The 19,734-nt window shown below is 39.1% G+C and overlaps 2 protein-coding genes across 5 annotated transcripts in view; one reads left to right on the top strand and one right to left on the bottom strand.

Annotated features, from left to right (window-relative positions):
- Positions 1-1,528: 1,528 nt before the first annotated feature.
- The window catches only part of MLH3 (mutL homolog 3), a 28,871-nt gene continuing 10,665 nt past the window's right edge, over positions 1,529-19,734 (top strand). The window contains exons 1-9 of one of the 3 annotated variants that reach the window (XM_007117121.4): positions 1,529-1,582; positions 2,956-6,307; positions 8,944-9,042; positions 9,746-9,831; positions 10,555-10,659; positions 11,692-11,764; positions 16,492-16,563; positions 17,848-17,959; positions 18,971-19,130. In XM_007117121.4, the coding sequence (XP_007117183.2) occupies positions 3,019-6,307; positions 8,944-9,042; positions 9,746-9,831; positions 10,555-10,659; positions 11,692-11,764; positions 16,492-16,563; positions 17,848-17,959; positions 18,971-19,130 (3,996 nt within the window). In that variant the 5' untranslated portion in view covers positions 1,529-1,582; positions 2,956-3,018. Of the gene's footprint in view, positions 1,583-1,644; positions 6,308-8,943; positions 9,043-9,745; positions 9,832-10,554; positions 10,660-11,691; positions 11,765-16,491; positions 16,564-17,847; positions 17,960-18,970; positions 19,131-19,734 lie in introns of those variants that run through there. The other 2 variants (XM_028496203.2, XM_055088623.1) reach the window with 2 other exon arrangements.
- The window catches only part of EIF2B2 (eukaryotic translation initiation factor 2B subunit beta), a 34,258-nt gene continuing 27,273 nt past the window's right edge, over positions 12,750-19,734 (bottom strand). Inside the window, exon 9 of one of the 2 annotated variants that reach the window (XM_028496205.2) lies at positions 12,750-13,425. In XM_028496205.2, the coding sequence (XP_028352006.1) occupies positions 13,393-13,425 (33 nt within the window). In that variant the 3' untranslated portion in view covers positions 12,750-13,392. The remainder of the gene's footprint in view (positions 13,426-19,734) is intronic. The other variant, XM_028496206.2, reaches the window with a different exon arrangement.

Genomic DNA, 19,734 nt, shown 5'->3' with positions numbered 1-19,734 from the left:
TTTTCTTTTTGGTAAACTTCATTTGGGCAAAATAAGAGGTATTTACTTAATAAACATCTTTGGGAAGAGAATTTTGAGGTAATTTAAAGAAGTTTGAAAGAAAAAGCAGTTACTTGTAATCATTTCTTTTTAATAGTTTCCATGAACTTTTCTTCAGGAAATTGCACCTAATAAGAACAAATACCACAAGTTCAATTTGTTAGCTGTTCAAATGATATTTTGGACGAAATGTTTTCATTTTCTGGAGTTTCTGCTGTCATTCCTGTCCTCTGCGTAAGGAATTCACATAAATTGATGTTATGGGCTAAATTATCCCCCCCCCCAAATTCATATGTTGAGTCCTAACTCTGGATACCTCAGTATGGGACTACACTTGGAGACAGGGCTTTTATAGAGGTAATTAAGGTTAAATGAGGTCATTAGGGTGGGCCCTAATCCAGTATGCCTCAGTGTTCTTATAAGAAGAGGAAATTTGGACATAGCCCTGTGTGCACAGAGGAAAGAACATGTGAAGACAGAGGGAGAAGACAGCAATTTTACCAGCCAAGGAAAGAGGCCCCAGAAGAAATCATTTCAACACTTTGATCTCAGATTTCTAGCCTCCAGAACTGTGACAAAATAAATTTCTGTTGTTTAAGCCACCCAGTTTGGTACTTTGATGTGGCAGCCTTAGCAAACTAATACAGGCAATAAGCATTTTGCTTCATCAGACTTAGATAATCTCCTGATTTGGTTTAGTCAGCCATTTAAAAAAGTATATGTCAAATGCTTATTGGGTTTGACAAGTTTGTCATAAATTCCAATTTTTTTAAATACAAGGTTTCAATGAAAACAGGACAAAGCAAAAACTGAAGGTTGGTTAACGAGTCCCCAAACACCTATTCTCACAATGCCCTTAGAGTTCCACTCTCATTCCATTAGAAAAGAAAGCTGCGGTGGTATTGGGAAGATACCAAAAAAGTCATTGAAGGGAGTCTGTTGTCCTCATCTGTAAATTAAGAATAGAGCTATATAGTTTCTCGGTCTTTTCCAGCTCTGAAATAATACTATAGATCTCTAAGATGGAAGGCTTTGGATTTATTAATTAATTGAGTACCTAACATAAGCCAGGCACTGTTCTTGCCATGGGCATACAGCAGCAAACAAAAATAGACAAAATCCATACCTTCATATAGCTTACATTCTAGTGAGAGAAGATAAACGATAAGCAAATAAAATATATATTCAATTAAATGGTAGTACGTGCAAAGGAGAGATGAGAGAAGGGGAAAGAAGAAAAAACAAGTAAAAATTGCTAGAAACAGCTTTTCACGCCATGCTAAAACGGGATAAGGATTGCGAATTCGGGGTACTAGTGAGAAGAGACATTGGGACACACGAGTACCGAAGCCGGGAACACCTGGTGCGCATGCGCATTGGGGTGTCAGGGACGAGAGGGTGTTCTCGGCGGGGCAGCTGAGAAGCGCATGCTCGCGGGCTCGCGCATGCATGAGCCTCGCGTGCACGAGCCTTGCAAGCCAACGTGCGCGCGTCCGGCATCCGAGGCGGTTGGTGTCAGGGAGTTGCTGAGGCGCGATACGAGGTGACTTGGGGAAAAGCACGCGACGAAAGGATGATTCCGGGAGCTCTTCTACCACTAGAAGGGCCCTGGCGACCGCTGCGGGCCAGCTTTACGGACCCGCTGCGCAGGGGCTCCGGGAGGCCCCCTGGCCTGCCTTCAGCGGGGCGCCGCGAGCCTGGGCAGGCTGGGGTTTCTGGTTGCCAGCTGGGGGAGGGGATGGGGGTGGAGCTTGGGTCTGGCGGGGTAGGCGGCCTCCGCCCTGCTCCCCGAAGCTTTCTCATTAGCTCAGAACCCGGATGGAGTCGTCCCATTTGTCCCAGGAGCCCTGAAAGGACGGGGATATAATCAGGAAATCGTTGAGTTGGGTAGCAGTCGGAATACTTATTAAACGTTTACCTCTCATTTTTTGCCGGCTGCAAAGTTCATGATGTTAGAAATCATCAGATCTGCAATTATCGCTCTGATTTTACCGGGTTTGAAAAACTAGCCCTACCACTTGCGAGAGGTCCCCCCAATGCTGCTCTCAGCTGTGAAGGGAGGGGACCTTTAATTGCACTATAATCTTATTATTTTTTAACCTGCCAGAAAACCTAAAATCAAGTTTAAACAGCCCTTTGCCATCATGATTATTGCCAAGGTAGTTTGAAGCCATTTGTAAAGACCAAAATACAAAATAATAGTAAGGGCCTTCTGAAAACTTATCAAAGTAATACATGAACGAGATTTAAAAATCAAATACAGAACAGCTTATGATGACAAGGAATTTTCCTGCTCTATCCTTTCCCATTCTTAGTCTGTTTCCCCTGAGATAACTACATTTAGCCAATAATAATAATAATTATTATTAATCTTAATCTCTTCTTGACATAATTTGATTTAATTTCCTCTTGTTCCTTCACCCTAGTTATTACAGTGTCTTAACACTTCATTATAAGTTTTTTCTAAAAGTCATGGTTATTGTGTAATGTATAAATGTTATGAAACTAGCTTGGACTTTTTTTTCATGAATAATTTCTAGCTAATGTTTCTTAGCGGAATTTAGGCATCTGTTTTTGGTGAAGTGATTAGCATTTTGAACATGTCTTTGCAGGTCAACTTCAAGTGTGATTATGATTTCACTTTAGGGCATATGGGATTTAGAGAGGAGCAGTAAAAATTATGAAATTATGAATGCTGTTTTGGATGTTAAATCCACTGCACCAAACAAGAGCTGTGTGATCTGCCTAGAGATCAGAGCTATAATTTGTTTTGTTTTGTTTTACAATGTGGTTTAGTAAGAGATTTCATTTACCTCAAATATTTCTTTATAAAGCTTGAGAGAAATGGTTGATGCCGTGTAACTCCGAAGCTTTAAATGTGTGTGTGTGTGTCTTGTTTTGTTTTTCCTCCCATAGGCGATTATTTCCAGTCAGAAAAGGGAACCAGTGCCTGGCTTTCTCACCAGCTTTCGACCTGCCATGATCAAGTGCTTGTCAGTTGAAGTACAAGCCAGGTTGCGTTCTGGTTTGGCTATATGCTCCTTAGGCCAATGTGCTGAGGAGCTTGCCCTCAATAGTATTGATGCTGAAGCAAAATGTGTGGCTGTCAGGGTAAACATGGAAACCTTCCAAATTCAGGTGATAGACAATGGATTTGGGATGGGGAGTGATGATGTAGACAAGGTGGGAAATCGTTATTTCACTAGTAAATGCGACTCTCTACAGGACTTGGAGAATCCAAGGTTTTATGGTTTCCGAGGGGAGGCCTTGGCCAGTATAGCTGACATGGCCAGTGCTGTGGAAATTTTATCCAAGAAAAACAAGTCAATGAAAACTTTTGTGAAGTTGTTTCAGAATGGAAAAGTCCTGAAAGCTTGTGAAGCTGACCTGACTCGACCAAGTGCTGGGACAACAGTCACCGTATATAACCTATTTTATCAGTTACCTGTAAGGAGGAAATGCATGGATCCTAGACTGGAGTTTGAGAAGGTTAGGCAGAGGATAGAAGCTCTCTCACTCATGCACCCTTCCATTTCTTTCTCTTTGAGAAATGATGTTTCTGGTTCCATGGTTCTTCAGCTCCCTAAAACCAAAGACATATGTTCCCGATTTTGTCAAATTTATGGACTGGGTAAGTCCCAAAAGTTAAGAGAAATAGATTTTAAATATAAGGAGTTTGAGCTTAGTGGCTATATCAGCTCTGAAGCACATTATAATAAGAATATGCAGTTTTTGTTTGTGAACAAGAGGCTAGTTTTAAGGACAAAGTTGCATAAACTCATTGACTTTTTATTAAGGAAAGAAAGCATTATATGCAAGCCAAAGAACGGCTCTGCCAGTAGGCAAACGAATTCAAGTCCTCGGCATCGGTCTAACCCAGAACTCCATGGTATATATGTAATCAACGTGCGGTGCCACTTCTGTGAGTATGACGTGTGCCTGGAGCCAGCAAAAACTCTGATTGAGTTTCAGAACTGGGATACTGTTTTGGTTTGCATTCAGGAAGGAGTAAAAATGTTTTTAAAGAAAGAAAAATTATTTGTGGAATTATCAAGTGAAGACCTTAAGGAATTTAGTGAAGAAAATGATTTTAGTTTGTTTAGTGCCACTCTTCAGAAGCAAGTGTCCTCTGATGAGAAGTGTGACCAGGGCAATTTCCAAGAAGCATGTAATGATATTTTGGATTCCTGTGAAATGTTTAATTTGCAATCAAAAGCTGTGAAAAGAAAAGCTCCTGTAGAAAACATAAACACACAGAATTCTAGGGATTCGGAAGCTATCGGAAAAAAGACAGATGATTCATTTTTGTACACTTACAAATCCGATGGGCCAGCCCATAGTAAAATGGAGTCATCTTTACAAAACGAAGATAGCGCTTGCTCAGAGTCAAGGATCTTAGAACAAGAGACAGCTGAAGCATCAGAATCAGGAGCAAATGAGAAACATAAAAAATCTTGCTTGGAACTTAACTCTTCAGAAAATCCATGTGGAACCAGTTCAGAAATGTTTGCAAGCCCTTTTCAGACACTTTATCACTTTGAGGGGAGTAGAGAAGGTCTAGAAATACAGAAAGTAAGTACTACTGCTAATGGCACGGCTGCCAACATCCTGAAAAATAATAGAATTCAGAATCAACCAGAGAGATTTAAAGATGCTACTGAAATGGGATGCCAACCTCTGCCTGTTGAGACAACATTATCAGGAGCACATGGTGCTCAGAGAGAAGAAGAGAAAAGAAAAAATGAACCTAGTAATTGTGGAAGAATAAATGTTTTTAGTTATGGGCAAGTTAAATTATGTTCCACTGGCTTCATAACTCATGTGGTACAAAATGAGCAAACTAAATCAACTGAAACAGAACATTTATTTAAAAATTATGTTCAACCTGGTCCTGTGAGTGCCAAAGAAACATTTGGAAATAGAACACGCCATTCATTTGAGACTCCAAACACCAAAGATTTAACCACCACTTTAAGTAAAGAATTTGCTCAACTGCCCAACAAAAGATTGTGCAGAACAAATATAAGTTATGGGCCAGAGAACAAACCTATAGCAACTTATAAAAATTTTGCTGTTTTTCAGGAAAGTAGTAAAAAATCACACACAGGTTGCTTACTACCTGACGCATCCTCTTTCTCTTGGGGTAGACATGTTTCAAATGGTAGTGAGAAAACAGGTAAGTTGATTTGTTCTGCCAGACCCATAGCTCATAAGAAGCTAAGCTTAAGTTCACAACTAGGATCTTTAGAGAAGTTTAAGAGGCAATATGGGAAGGTTAAAAATCCTCTGAATACAGAAGTGGAGGAAAATATCACTTTAGAAATCACTACCAATCTCAGTCCTCAGGTTGAACCTGACATTCTGTGGAAAGACAAAAACCACTTAGACAACTCTGGTATTTGTAAAATCACTACTCTGAAACATGATGATTCAAATAGTAGTTGTCAACCAGTAAGTCACATGTTTTATTCAGAAAAGTTACCATTCTCCAAGGAAGACAGTTGTTTGGAAGAACAGATGCCTTGCTTAAGAGAAAGCCCTATAACTCTACAGGAATTATCTCATTTTAACAGAAAGCCTTTGGATGTTGAGAAGTCACCTGAATCACTAGCCTCTAAATTATCCAGATTCAAAGGCTCCAAAAGAGAGACTCAAACAATGGAGATGACGAGTCATTTTAATGAACTTCCACAATCAGATTCCAGTAGGAAAGATGGTGACTTGTCCAATGGGTTAACCCTAGATTCTTGTAAGTTATTTAAAAATGAGCATAAAAAACCAGAAAGTGGCAACATCCCAATGTCGGACTCTATCACACAGGGTAACCTCTTCAATAAAGACAGTGAAACATATTCTAACAACAATACAACTGAGAACTCTGTGATGTCAGAAACTCCTTTAGTACTGCCCTGTGATCATTCTACAGTTATCGGTAAGGATTCAGATGTTCTTATAGCTTCAGAACAACAGATTGGAAGTCCTGACTCTCCAAGTAGAATGTTAGTGAGTCACGGAGAAGATTCCACAGCTGGCCAAAATGGACCTTGTTGTCAGAGTGAGGAATCTATAGCAAGAACTTGTTCTGATAATGAAGAGTCCAACACATGTTCTTTGGATTGGCAGCAGCATTTTGATGTAGCCCTGGGAAGAATGGTTTACATCAACAAGCTAACAGGACTTAGCACATTCACTGCTCCTACTGAGGACGTTCGGGCTGCTTGTACTAAAGACCTGACAACTATGGCTGTGGATGTTCTACTTGAGAATGGTAAGTATATGGTGTTCACTGGCATGAATGCTTTGGAAGGTGGGACTAATGGCCGAGGAGTAAGATAATCATGTTCAAAGAGATTATCTCAGCAGATAGAACATTTTGAAGCTTAATTATAAAATGTATGTGAAAATTCTCCGGGTCCATTATTATTTAAACATAAAAATACAGTGAAAGAATGAAACAGAATGGAAGTGTATGTATGTGTGTCTATGGGTGTAGGTATGTGCAAGAGGGTGAGACAGTTTTTAATGAAAATGGTGCTATTGATAGTTGAGAAGATCTACAGGGTTTCCCTACCCCTCTTTCCCCTCTCTCCCAAACACACAACCCTCTAAGAAATTTGTCTTTTTTTTTTTTTTTTTTTTTTTTTTGTGGTATGCGGGCCTTCCTCTGCTGTGGCCTCTCCCGTTGCGGAGCACAGGCTCCGGACGCGCAGGCTCAGCGGCCATGGCTCACGGGCCCAGCCGCTCCGCGGCATGTTGGATCCTCCCATACCGGGGCGCGAACCCGGTTCCCCTGCATCGGCAGGCGGACGCGCAACCACTGCGCCACCAGGGAAGCCCCAGAAATTTGTCTTTAAAGGCACCTGCAATGCCAGCGTGGTATTTTTCTGGAAGTTGCTCTCTGCAGCTCCCAGGTAAAGGGCCAGAATGATCCTGTAATCATCCTAGGTTTCCCAGGAAAATCTATGGCTCAGTACAGTAGTATATTTATAAACTTTTTTTTTTTTAAGAAAAAAACTTGACCATAAATTTTGGGGAATATAGTTTAAGTATGTATTTTTATAACCATACTTTTCAAATGTACTTTATTATAATACATATGCTAATAATCTTGATCTGTATAAGTGGCTGTTATTCAGAAAGACAATAATGTGGCTTTTAGATGAGACCACAAGGCCACATTGGAGCCTAGGCTAGGACTCTGAGTTTCCAGGTCTCAGTCAGCATTAAAAGTGACATTGTTTTGGCAGTGTGTTGAGAGCCAGATGTTGGGTGATGGCAAAACTGATTTCCATCTGGCAATAATCTTGGTTTTGCATCAGGCTGATAAGCATTAAATGTTCATCTGTATTAAAAGTCTTGAATGTTGCAAAAGAATATAAATAGTATGAAGGTAATTGCAAATTAACTTATAATTTCTCCCTAGGATAAGTATCTCTAACAGGAGGCTCTGATTTATTTAAGGTTAAATAAGACTTTTATTTTTCAATGGTTTCCAGTTTTTTTCCTTGTGAAAAAAATAATCACTGTAGTAACTTTCAAAGTATCAAATAGAAGAATACCGTTTTCTTCAGTACTGCTCCTGAGACTAGCAGGCGGCTCGTAAAGACACACGTGTTTTTCAACGTATGTAGTTTTGTGTCCTGATTTATAGTGAATGCTTATCAGAGGTAAATCTAAGGCACTGGCACCTCATCTTCCTGAAACGCAACTGCTTCTGATATGGTGACAAAAAATAACTGGATCACATTAAACTGAGATGGTTGCTGCTAAAACAAAGGGGGGCAACTTGGCTGCCATACTCAACCTAAACATCTACTCCTGTTAAACAAATCTAGATGTGTAAAACACTTCAACCTGCTTAACGTCTGCATTAGCAAGTCTTGTGGTGAACTTTTGAGAGTCATGTTAAGTCAGAGATTCATAATGAAGAATTAAGTAGTTAGGGTCTAGAAACTAGTTTGAAGAAAAGATGGCTTCTGAGCACCCTCCATTCACAGGGAGGGTTACCTTTCTGGGAATGGCTGGTGCGTAGCAGAACAGTAGGACTTGCTGAACCACACACAAAACATCACATGAGATGAACTGTTAAGAGGTAAATTTAATTGCACAGAAGAGAGGATCTATAAAGGTAATTTTAAGGAACAGTGTCAAGTCTCCAAACCCTGTAGTTTTTTTCTTTAAAATGTCTTTAACACTGTCCTTTCTGTTAATAGTGACACAACCTTATTTCGCCTCACACTTTACTTTTATCATTCTGAATTTCTCTCTCTCCAGTTTTTGTCCAACAGATTTATCTTTTTGAAATAATAGTTTCATCATGTTTTGCCCCTGTTCAAAACTGTCAAATTCAGCATTGTTCCTAAAACTCAAATCTTATCATCCTTCAGAGAGGAGGGTAGAATTTGGGCCAGATCTTACTGGACTTTGGAATTTAAGTTAAGAACCTTTCATTCATTCATCTATTCATTTATTCACTCATTTGCTGGTCATTCACACTGTGCTTGGAGCTGCCACATTGCAGATTAACTGGCTTTGCTTTCAAGAGTCCACAGTCTATTAGGGAGGACAGCCATCTAAACAATTATAATATGATGAGATAAACGTTAGACACATACGGGGCACACACACATATAGAGAGACACATATTGGGAGTAAGAGGCATGTAAATTGGGGATCTATTCTTCCTCATTCTGTCTGATACAGATGGCTAATAGGACTAAGCATTAATGCAGATTCCTAAGTTAGCAGAATAATTTCATTAAAGAACTTCTGACTCAATCTGTTGTTTAGTAGTCTGCCTTATGTCTTAATTCAGTTTGTGCAGAAAGAGATTTTACGTAACATAATTTTTTAATAGTTTATTTTTTTAGTTCAAATGTCTAGATTTTTCTTTTTTATATTTAGGATCTCAGTACAGGTGTCATCCTTTTAGAAGCGACCTTGTTCTTCCTTTCCTTCCTAGAGCTCGTGAAGAGAGGACTGTGATGAGACAGAATAACAGAGGTAGGGGCATTAACAGAGATTGCCAGAACACCTAGTACATACTGTGCCACCTAGCTTAAAGAAAACAAAGCAGGGTTGTGTTATTGAGCTTGATCAGTGCCAGCTGTGCCTTCCTGGAACCAGGAATTCCCCATGGTCCTATTTAACAGCAGAACTAAATAATTCAGTGCATGCATTTAGATCAGAAATTACTTTTCCAGACGAGGTCAATACTGTGTGATCATGCAGTCTGTGGTGTCTTGTGATTGAGAAAATGTTTCTTATTTTCAAAGATTGGAGCTGAGTCCATATTGCATTAGTTTTATATAAGCAAAATTCTTATCTGCAAAAACAGCTACAGACATTTATCATTTTTCTTTTCTTCATTTCTAAAAATAGAGAAGGTATATTTTTACCTAAAAGAAGTGAGGCTACTAATTTGAACTGGTGTTTCTTCTGGACTTGTATTCTGAAATATCTGGTGAAAATAGTTTGGAGAAAAAGCTATAATGCCAGAAGATACAGTCATCAAGTTTAGTTTAAAAAGTAACAGATCAAAACAATTTAGAGATACAGCAAACACTGTGCATTTGCGGAATGTGGGAACAATGTGTCTGATCTTTGGTCTTGAGGCTGCACCACACCAAGCATGAGACACCATTCACCATTCACCCTCTTCCCTGAGGCTCTTGATGCCAACTTTACTTGTCCCCTTTTGCTGTAGCTACTGGGGATGGTGCTGTTGGTCCCGAATCGCTTCAGTCTTTGTTCTCAGAATGGGACAACCCAGTATTTGCCCGTTATCCAGAGGTAGGTCTGCGGCAATTTTTCTTTGCTTGTTATTTAAAAATTAGAATTTCATTTAAATTGGGTATGGGCATGAATGACTGTATTCATTTGTAATTATGAATGGCAAGTGAGCATGTTTCCAAATAATTTATTTGGAAATTAATATTTACTGTAGAGAGGAGGAATCAGAATTCGTAGCAGTTTGGAAGCTCGGACATTTTGGATTAGACATGTGTAACCACTGTGTGAGTGGTGAATGTGTTTACCACTCTCAGAAACCCTGACTTGCAGCTTTGGCAGGTATTTAGGGTGGTGGTAATAAAAACTGTTATCATTAGATACAGCAGTGAATCTTCTGCTAGAGGAACCGTTCACCATTGGACCTGAGTGTGCGTCCTCTCCTCAGTGGGTTATGGCACGATGTGCTTTGTGTGTTGTAATACGGGTGTAGAGTATATGAGCATTTGTTACTGATTCATCAGTTCAGATGTCTTGAAGCACAGGCAAATTGTTATTCTGAAAGTATTGGTGCTTGTCAGTAATTTTGTGTATAAACAAAAATTATTATTTAAGAGTAATAATTCATAAAGCCTTTTGAATTTTTATAAGTTCCCTGAATTCAACCCACCTCTAATAGGTTCTATGAAAATGAATGTTTATAAAGCACTTTGAGATCTTTGGTAAAACAGTTCTGCAGACATAAAAGATTACAATGTAAATGACATTTGTTCTGGGTCTTTCTAGGTTGCTGTTGACGTTAGCAGCGGCCAGGCTGAGAGCCTAGCAGTTAAAATTCACAACATCTTGTATCCTTATCGTTTCACCAAAGAAATGATTCACTCGATGCAGGTAAAAGATTGACTTTAAAATCTCATTAAAAAAAAAAAAAAAAAAAAAATATATATATAAGACCTAAGCTAGACTAACTCTTGTGAAATTGGATTTATTTGATGATATAGACCATCCTGGTCAAGGCACATGTGTTCTTTTTAATCTTACTGAAACTTTTATCATCAGAAGAAAAAGCGAAGGAGTAATTATAATTACAAAGACAAAAGTGTCCTTTGTAGTGTGAGCAGGTTTGGAGGAGTGAATTATGGATTCAGGCTCACAGTTTCAAGGATTACATATTGACTTTCTATATTGACAGTAATTTGTAAATCAACTAAGTCATGTAAAGACATTGTCCTTAACTGTGCAACAATGCCCCTTTTCAGATGACCCTCTATTGTATGAGGCTACAAATGATATGGCTTAGGAGACCCCAGATTGAGGAGTTCGTTAACAGAAGGAACCCCTTCTCTCATCCGCTTTTCTAGTTTGCCCTCTCTCTACACCACTCAGGCTGTCTTCATCTCCTTATTTTCAGTATGGAAACAAATTAGGAGGTTAGACCGATCTAGGCAGAGCAGAGCCACCAAGGTCTGAAGCCACCGGTGGCTTTTAACTTACTGCTTTAATGGACTAGCTCCTACAAGATGGGTTTCCTTGCTTTTGCATACATTTTCCAAATTTTTTTCAGACCTATCTGTTAGCAGTCTCTGGTCATGTTAATAAATCTCTGGTCATATCACCCGTTAATAAGAGCCATTCTGTTGGGAACATTTCAAGTCTACTCTGAAGTTTTATTAGCATAACCCTCTTAGATGCCTCAGTCTGTTTCCTTGTAGTCTCTCCTTTTGTCTTCTGATCACTCTACTTGCCTATTCTTTTTTCCTTCCTAATGACTCCCTCAGGTTCATCAGCACCTGTCCTCAGTCTTAGATATGAATGTTATAATGCAAACAACTTTAAATTAAGTACAGTTTTGTCTCTCTCTATGCAGATAAGCCTTTGTTAATCTTTATTTAGTATTGTAACACTTATTTGCATGTATGGCAGGTTCTCCAGCAAGTGGATAACAAGTTTATTGCCTGTGTAATGAGCACTAAGACCGAAGAGGATGGTGAGGCAGGTAAGAATGAGGTTTAGCCTCAGTAACCAGCTGGTCTTCTTTTTTTTTTTTTAATTAATTAATTTGTTTGTTTGTTTTTTGCGGTACGTGGGCCTCCCACTACCGTGGCCTCTCCCGTTGCGGAGCACAGGCTCCGGACACGCAGGCTCAGCGGCCACGGCTCACGGGCCCAGCCGCTCCGCGGCATGTGGGATCTTCCCGGACCGGGGCACGAACCCGCGTCCCCTGCATCGGCAGGCGGACTCTCAACCACTGCGCCACCAGGGAAGCCCTATTTGTTTGCTTTTTAAATTTTTGGCTGCATTGGGTCTTCGTTGCTGTGCACGGGCTTTCTCTAGTTGTGGTGAGCAGGTGCTACTCTTCGTTGTGGTGCGTGGGCTTCTCATTGTGGTGGCTTCCCTTGTAGTGGAGCACAGGCTTTAGGCGCACGGACTTCAGTAGTTGTGGCACGTGGGCTCAATAGTTGTGGCTTGCGGTCTCTTGAGCGCAGGCTCAGTAGTTGTGGCGCACGGGCTTAGTTGCTCCGCGGCATGTGGGATCTTCCCAGGCCAGGGCTCGAACCCGTGTTCCTTGCATTGGCAGGCAGGTTCTTAACCACTGCGCCACCAGGGAAGCCCCAGCTGGTCTTCTGACAGCCTCCTTTTAAGGTTATTTTTTTTTATATACGATACAGTTTCAATGATTTGGACAGATTAGGGAAAACCAATCTAAATTAATATTATGAAACAACAGTTTTAAAGTACATTTAGTTTTATATACATACACATAGACATGTATATACATGTTAAACTATTAAGAGTGGTTACCTTGGGAGTGAGAATGGAAATGGGCAGAGGGGAAATTTCATCTACTCTTTAAAATATTTTATAGTCTTTGACTTTTTCATAATGTTTTAATGTGTTCCCTTTATAATAATAGAAAGTTTATATGATGAACTCTGATCGATTTATCAAGAGTTACATATAATCTCTTGGTGACCTGCTTTAATAAAACAACAACAATTTGTAAATAATAACATTAACTCATTCAACAAATATTGATGGAGTGCCTGTTGCATGCCAGGGACTGTGCTAGGGATACAATGGTGGGAGAAAATATACATGCAAGAGAAACAGATAGTTACACAAACAATTAAAATTTTAACTCTGGTGTTATGGAGGAGAGAAACAAGATGCTGTAAGAATCTGTATTGGGAGATTCGATTTAGTAGGGAAGTCAGGGAAGGTTTTGTGGGTAAAGTGAGATCTGAAGTGTAAGTTAACTAGGTAAGGAAAGGAGGGAGGAGTATTCTGGGCCGAGGGAATAATAGGCAATCTGTGCTTTCCTCTCCTTCAGTGTTAGGAAGCAGGGCAAGCCCTTCCTTGTGTGAGAGCAGGAGACAGACTAGACAAGTGGGTTGCAGCCAGATCTTAAAGACCAATTACAAGCTTTGTCTTCATCCCAACACCAATTGGAAACTACTGAAGGCTTTTTGTTTTCTTTTTTATTGTTTGTTTTCGCAGCGGCACATGTCACATCACATTTGCATTTTGAAAATACTGCTCTGGCTTCAGTGTGGAGCCTGGAGCGGGTGTGGAGATGGAGTCCCAGTAACTGCAGAGAGACTGTTAGGAGGATGTTGCAATATCTCAGAAATGATGGTTAGCTGGGATCAGGGTGACCTAGAGAGAAAGATATTTAGGAGATAAAGTCAGCAGGACTTGGTGATGGATTGGATATGGGGAAGGTATATCAAAGATGACTCCTGGTTTTCTGACCTATGTGACTGAGTGGATGATGTTGCAGGACGAGGTTGGAGAAGAAGCAGGCAAGAAGGGTGAAAACCATGAGTTCAGTCTGAAATCCCTTTGAAATGTTCAAGAATGTGTCAGGAATATTACAGGTCTAGGATGCGAGAAGCATTCTGACATGGAGATCTGAATCTGAGTTGTCAGCATAAAGTCGGTCGCTGAAGTCATGTGTCTAAATTTTATCACCTAGAAGAAGAGTGAAGAGTGAGGAGCAGAAGAGAGATTCTGAATCTAGAGTAATTCCGCCATTTAATAGCTGGGTAGAAAAGGGTGAACCAGCAAGAGAGATTATGAAAGAACAGAAATAGGAAGAAAACAAGCAAAGGTTGTGTTGCAAAGCCAAGACTTTGTACTAAGTGCTGCCGGGAGGTTAAGATGAGGACCAAAAATATCTGTTAGATTTCCAGAGTGTGGAGGTCAGGGACTTCAAATGAGAGCTGTTTCAGAGAAGACATAGGACAGGAGAGACTCCAAAATCTTTTCCAGCCATTTACAAGGAATGCTTGATCCTGTCAGGTTCTGGAAAAGGCCTGAGTGGCTGAGTCCTGAGCACCACTGGAGGAGTTGGCTCCCGATGGGTAGACCTGCAGGCGAGAGCTTCTAAAGTTTGAAAGCAGTTCATTCTCTTTGTATTTCAAAATATTCTTTTTTATCTTGTTTACAGTATACATTTATTTAGTAAATGTCATCACAGATCAAAGGTACAGTAACCAAAAGTTTTGTTGTAATTATATCATAAATATAGAATTAGCGAAGGTCAAATTCTAGTAGTCTTACTACTTCTAGAAAGTGAATAGGTTGTTTTCTAAAGTTTTGATTGCCTGGAATTCTTTGTTGTTTAATACCAAAATCTCTACTAATGGCACCTGAGATGGGTGTAGCCACAAAATCTCCAGATATTTAAATTTCTCTTGAGATTTTGGATTGTCACTATATTGGTTAGCTGCCACCAAGGAGTACTTTTATATAAAAAATTTTTCTAAATCAAAATATAAGTATTTTTATTGTTGCTCACAAATACCAAAAGCAACCTATTCCTATAATTGACTGACTTTTATTTTAATATTTGCACATATTTTTTACTGGATAAATATATTATTGTGAAATTAATGCCATATAATGGCATTTTTTATTGCATGTTTCCACCTATAATAAAATTCAGTTTTTCAGTTATGATCCTCTAAAGAATAATGATTCATTCATTTATTCTGTAAATATTTATTGAGTGCTTGTTATGTGCCTGGTGCTCTTATACATGCCAGGAATATAACAGACAAAAATCCTTGCCCTGATGAAGCTTCTATTCTGTTATTTTGGAATATCAAAAATACAGCTCTGACATGAGTAAATTACCTTCATATATTCTGCTTCATTCAAGGAATGGAAAATGTCATGAACATTTTGTAAACTATAAATCATTCCTCCAGAGTCAAGTGCAGGATTGATTTCGTAGGGTCCCTGACTCTTGGTAATTCACATTGGCTCAGGTTTTGAGCTTGAGGTTACTCCCTCATAATTTATTATTTATTCCATTGTTCTGCCCAATACAGGATGTTCAGTATTCATCACAACCAGCTGCAACTCCTCCTATCCTCAAAGGAGTTTAAAATTCAACATTTTGGGGCCTTTTATGTGGTTGAACATGCTGTCAAAAAAATTAGAATCTTTTTATTTTTCAAGTCAGTAGCTCTTACGCCATGAATTTGATGGTGTCATACAAACAATTTTTTTTAACCTTTAGTAGAAATAGGAAAAACAGGCATTATCTAGTTTGATCAAACTCAAGAGGAGAACTTTTTATTTCAATATAATCAGTAACAATAAACCTCAACCCTTTGGCCAAAAGTAATAAAATTACAAGCTAAAAAGATGGACTAATGTAATTGAGAATCAGTCCTCCTGTCAGTAAGAAAGGGATTTATTTCCCTGTAGGTTTGGCTTTGGGGTCAGGACATTCTGCTTCTCTCTTGCACCTGAGAGTGTAAAGCCTTGCTACTCAAAAGCAAGGTCTGTAAATAACATCACCTGGGAGTTTGTTAGACTTGCACAATCTTGTGTCCCACCCCTAACCTACTGAATCAGAATCTGCATCTTAATACTATCCCCAGGTGATTTGTCTGCTGTTCAAAGTTTGCAAAGCCCGAGTCTAAAGCAAGGCAAACTGTGGCCTGGGGGCCAGATCCAGCCATAACCTGTTTTTGTACAGCTAGGGAGATAAGAATGGTTTTTACTTTTTTTTTTAATTGACGTGTAGTTAATTTACCGTGTTACATTAGTTTCAGGTATACTACATTTTTAAATAGTAAAAAAAAAAGCAAAGGAAGAGTTCTATTTTTCGACACATTAAAATTATATGAAATTAATATTTCAGTGTCTGTAAAAAGTTTATTGGAACATAGCTACAATATTCACATGTCTATGGCGGCTTTGGTTCAGAATGAATATTTGAGTAGTTGTGACAGAAACCATGTGTCCCAAAAGCCTAAACTATTTACTGTCCGGCCTTTCACAGAAAAATATTGCTGACCTCTGATCTAAAGTGTAGTAGAATGCTTCATGGGTTCTGGGGCAGCTTGCGAATCAAGGTCAGCTGATTATAAAATGTGTGGTTTAATGCTCCTTCACTGTATCAAATTTGAATTAATAAAGCAAAATCAGTATTTAAACATTAAGAATGTAGGGCTTCCACCGTGTTTTAGAAATGAAATACTAATGAACTAAAGAGTTTTTCATCAGGGATACATTTGTTGTAGTTTTTCCCATAACTTTAACTTTTTAGGAAATAAAAGATACAGTTGTTACTGCTCAGTTTGTATGCTTCTCTTATGCTCATGTTGTTAAATAGTTTGAATTAAGCTTTTTCTCCCTCAACACAACATGATTATTTTAATCTTGACCTGAGAATCTGAAACCCCGTGGTGCTTGCTGGTCTTCTAGGTGGAAACCTGCTAGTCTTGGTGGACCAGCACGCTGCCCACGAGCGCATCCGACTGGAGCAGCTGACCGTTGGTAAGGATCTGCTGAGGACTAGGAAAGATTCGAGACTCCCCAGCAGAATTAATGTACCTGAAAGACTTTTTCTAACTGTGACTGTTGTGAAAAAAGATGAACTGTACGTTTTAAAAAATGAAGCTGAAAAAAAAAAAACTATTAAAAAAAAAATGAAGCTGAAGCCTGCTGGTATGGCTTCTCTTACAATTGAAAGAATATAGTAGCTCACTTTACTAATTCAAACATGTGGGTCTTAACACATGGTCAAAGGCATATTTGCTGTATCCTTATCATCAACCCTAAAGATTAGGCTCCTTTATTACAACTTTCAGCACAAAGATATGCCCCTCCACAAGCCCATGTGATCTTGGTTTACCTTCACAGTTCATCAGGCAGAGACTACCAAGTGGCTCAGAAGGCCCAATATATTGTTTTTATTTTTAAATCTAATTTGTTTTTGAATAGGTAGTATAATCCAATAGGCTCAAGTCTGAAAGGTACAAAAGGGAATAAAATAAGGTCTCTTTTCTACCCTTGCCCTTCATCCAACCTCGTTTCTCTCCCCAGAGGCAACGTGTATCACTAATTTGTTATGGATTCTTCCAAAGTCAATATGTGCTTTTTAATCTTTGCTACCCATTTTTCTCATATGAGGCAGTCTGTTCCCCAAGGTGTAAAATACCAGGAAAATCTTTACTCCTGTGGTCAAGTGATAAAAAACCCAAATGTTGTAGAGTCAGGTGAGGACCTAGGGAGGTATTTCATGGACTAGAATGGCAGTGATGTTACTTCCACGTTCACTTTTCCTTATAAAATGAAGACCTAAGAGTTGGGAAAGATATAAGAAAAAGTGTTAGAAAAACTTTCTTGCTCTAGGCCCTGGACCATTTGAGAATAGTACTGACTGATTCTCTTCAGAGCCTGGGAAATCCTTCTGGAAGAATGAGGGAGCCTTCTTGAGCCACTGGGTTGTGAAGGAAACCCCTTTTATCTCCCCAGTAATCCGTATTAGTCAGCCTCTGTTACTGAAACCACATTTGTTGACTATCTACAGGAACATAGCATTGTTCATTTGAATGTAAGATTAAGTCTTATATTTCTTATTTAAGAAAATACTGCTAAAGTGAATAAACAAACTAGATATTTACTAGTTTGACTTTAATAATGGAAATTCAAAGCCTAAAACCGAACATTGAACATGCTGCTAAGCATTATAATAATTCCATGACTGTGTCTTCATTTTTATCTGAATCTGGAAGACTTCACTTCCTGCTCTTAACCCATTCATCTTTCTCTCAATAGGTTCCTATGAGAAGCAACAGCCACAAGGCTCTGGTCGAAAAAAATTGCTGTCTTCCACTATAAGTCCTCCACTAGAGATAACAGTGACAGAGGAACAAAGGCGACTCTTATCGTTAGTACCACCATGAGGTTGCGATGTTGCTAATGTGCATTCTCTGGCCAGGGTATAAGCATAACTATTGTTCCTTATCTCAGTTGAGGCACTGAGACCAAGAGAGGTTACATGACTTGTTCAAGGTCGTAACAAGTTTTAAGTGGTGGAGCAGGCGCTCAGATGCAGGTCGCCTGACTCCAAATGCTGTTCTTTCCACTATATCACAGCTATTGAGTATAGGATAGAGTTTCCCTGATAATTTTTTCCAGCAGTTGGCTTAGAGTCCTCTTACCATTTCTTGGAATGGTCAATATTTATGCTGTGCTGTTTCTGAAAGTGAAGTTACTGCAGTAATTGCTTCCATTCTGCTTTGCCTTGGTACATTCTAGATTCTTGGTTTTTGTTACCATAATCATACTGGGAAGAAAGTAAAACACTGGGCCGCAAAGAGGGGACAAATCATATAATGAGTCACAAGATAGGACATTTTCCTACTTCGGGGTGGCACAAATTATCGGAAATAAAGAAGAGAGAATTGTCTCTAAATTCATGTGAGGTTTGGAAATATGCCACTGCCAATAAATCTTTTTCCCTGGGGTATAATTTATAGTAGAGGCAGATCCATTTATTTACATCCCGTTAATCAGGACTTCTCAGTTCATCCGGCTGTTAATTATCTCCCTGCTTTTAATGCTGATTCAAAACATTCTTAGCCCTTTTATTTGTGCCAAACTTCTTTAAGTGCCAGCAAGGAGAAGTTAGCAATTCCTCAGTGAAGAATAAAAAATCTAGGAACAAGACATAGAAACAAATTGATTCTCTCAATGGAAAAGAGGGAAAAAAAAAAAAAAGGTTACTGTAATTCAAAAAGGAAATTTGATAATAAAATCTAAATAAACAACCATAAGTGTGAGAAAAATAGTGTAAGTTTTAAAGCTTGTGGCAGCTTTTGAGAAACTATCAAGCATTTGGAACTGATACTGAAATGTGAATGAAGTCATCCTTTTACATTTGAGGTTATCTCTTTAGGTGTTACCACAAAAATCTGGAAGATCTGGGCCTTGAAATTATATTTCCAGACACTAGTGATTCTCTGGTCCTTGTAGGAAAAGTACCACTCTGTTTTGTGGAAAGAGAAGCCAGTGAACTTCGAAGAGGGAGATCTACTGTGACCAAGAGCATTGTGGAGGTAAGACACAGCTGCAAAAACCGAGAAAACTGCTGAGTGCTAATAACCTCCTACTTTGTTTAGAAATTCTCTATATTCATCTTTTATTCAACAAGCATTTATGAAATAACCTGCTGTGTGCCAGGTGCCAGAGATTCAAAGATGAATTAGCTCACGGTGAGGGAGAAGGACATTTAAATAATTATACTATAATGAAATTTGGCCAGCAGAGGTGTGTTCAAAAGTGCTATGGAAATACAGAATATTTACTGTGCCCAGGAGGGTGGAGGTCAAGGAAACTATCACAGAAAAGCATTTGGTTTTTTGTTTGTTTGTTTCAGGAAAAGTCTTGTAGAACAGTAGGAGCCTGCCAAGTACAGAAGAGGGGATAAGGTCATTCTAGACAGAATAACAGATATCAGAGACTTGAAGCAGATCCCGTGCTTAGGGAACTACCAATACACATGGCTCAAATTAAGATACACACAAGGTAGTGGTGGGCCTAGATGAGGCTAGATGGGTTGTCAAGGCCAGCTCATAAAGGGATTTAGCATATTCAGCTGAATAGTTTGCATTTCATCATGTAGGCAGCCAATGAAGAAGAGCAAAATACACTTTAACACTG

Source organism: Physeter macrocephalus, chromosome 11 (assembly GCF_002837175.3).
Source record: "Physeter macrocephalus isolate SW-GA chromosome 11, ASM283717v5, whole genome shotgun sequence".
Taxonomy (NCBI): Eukaryota; Metazoa; Chordata; class Mammalia; order Artiodactyla; family Physeteridae; genus Physeter; species Physeter macrocephalus.
This window is presented reverse-complemented; position numbering and strand designations above follow the sequence as displayed.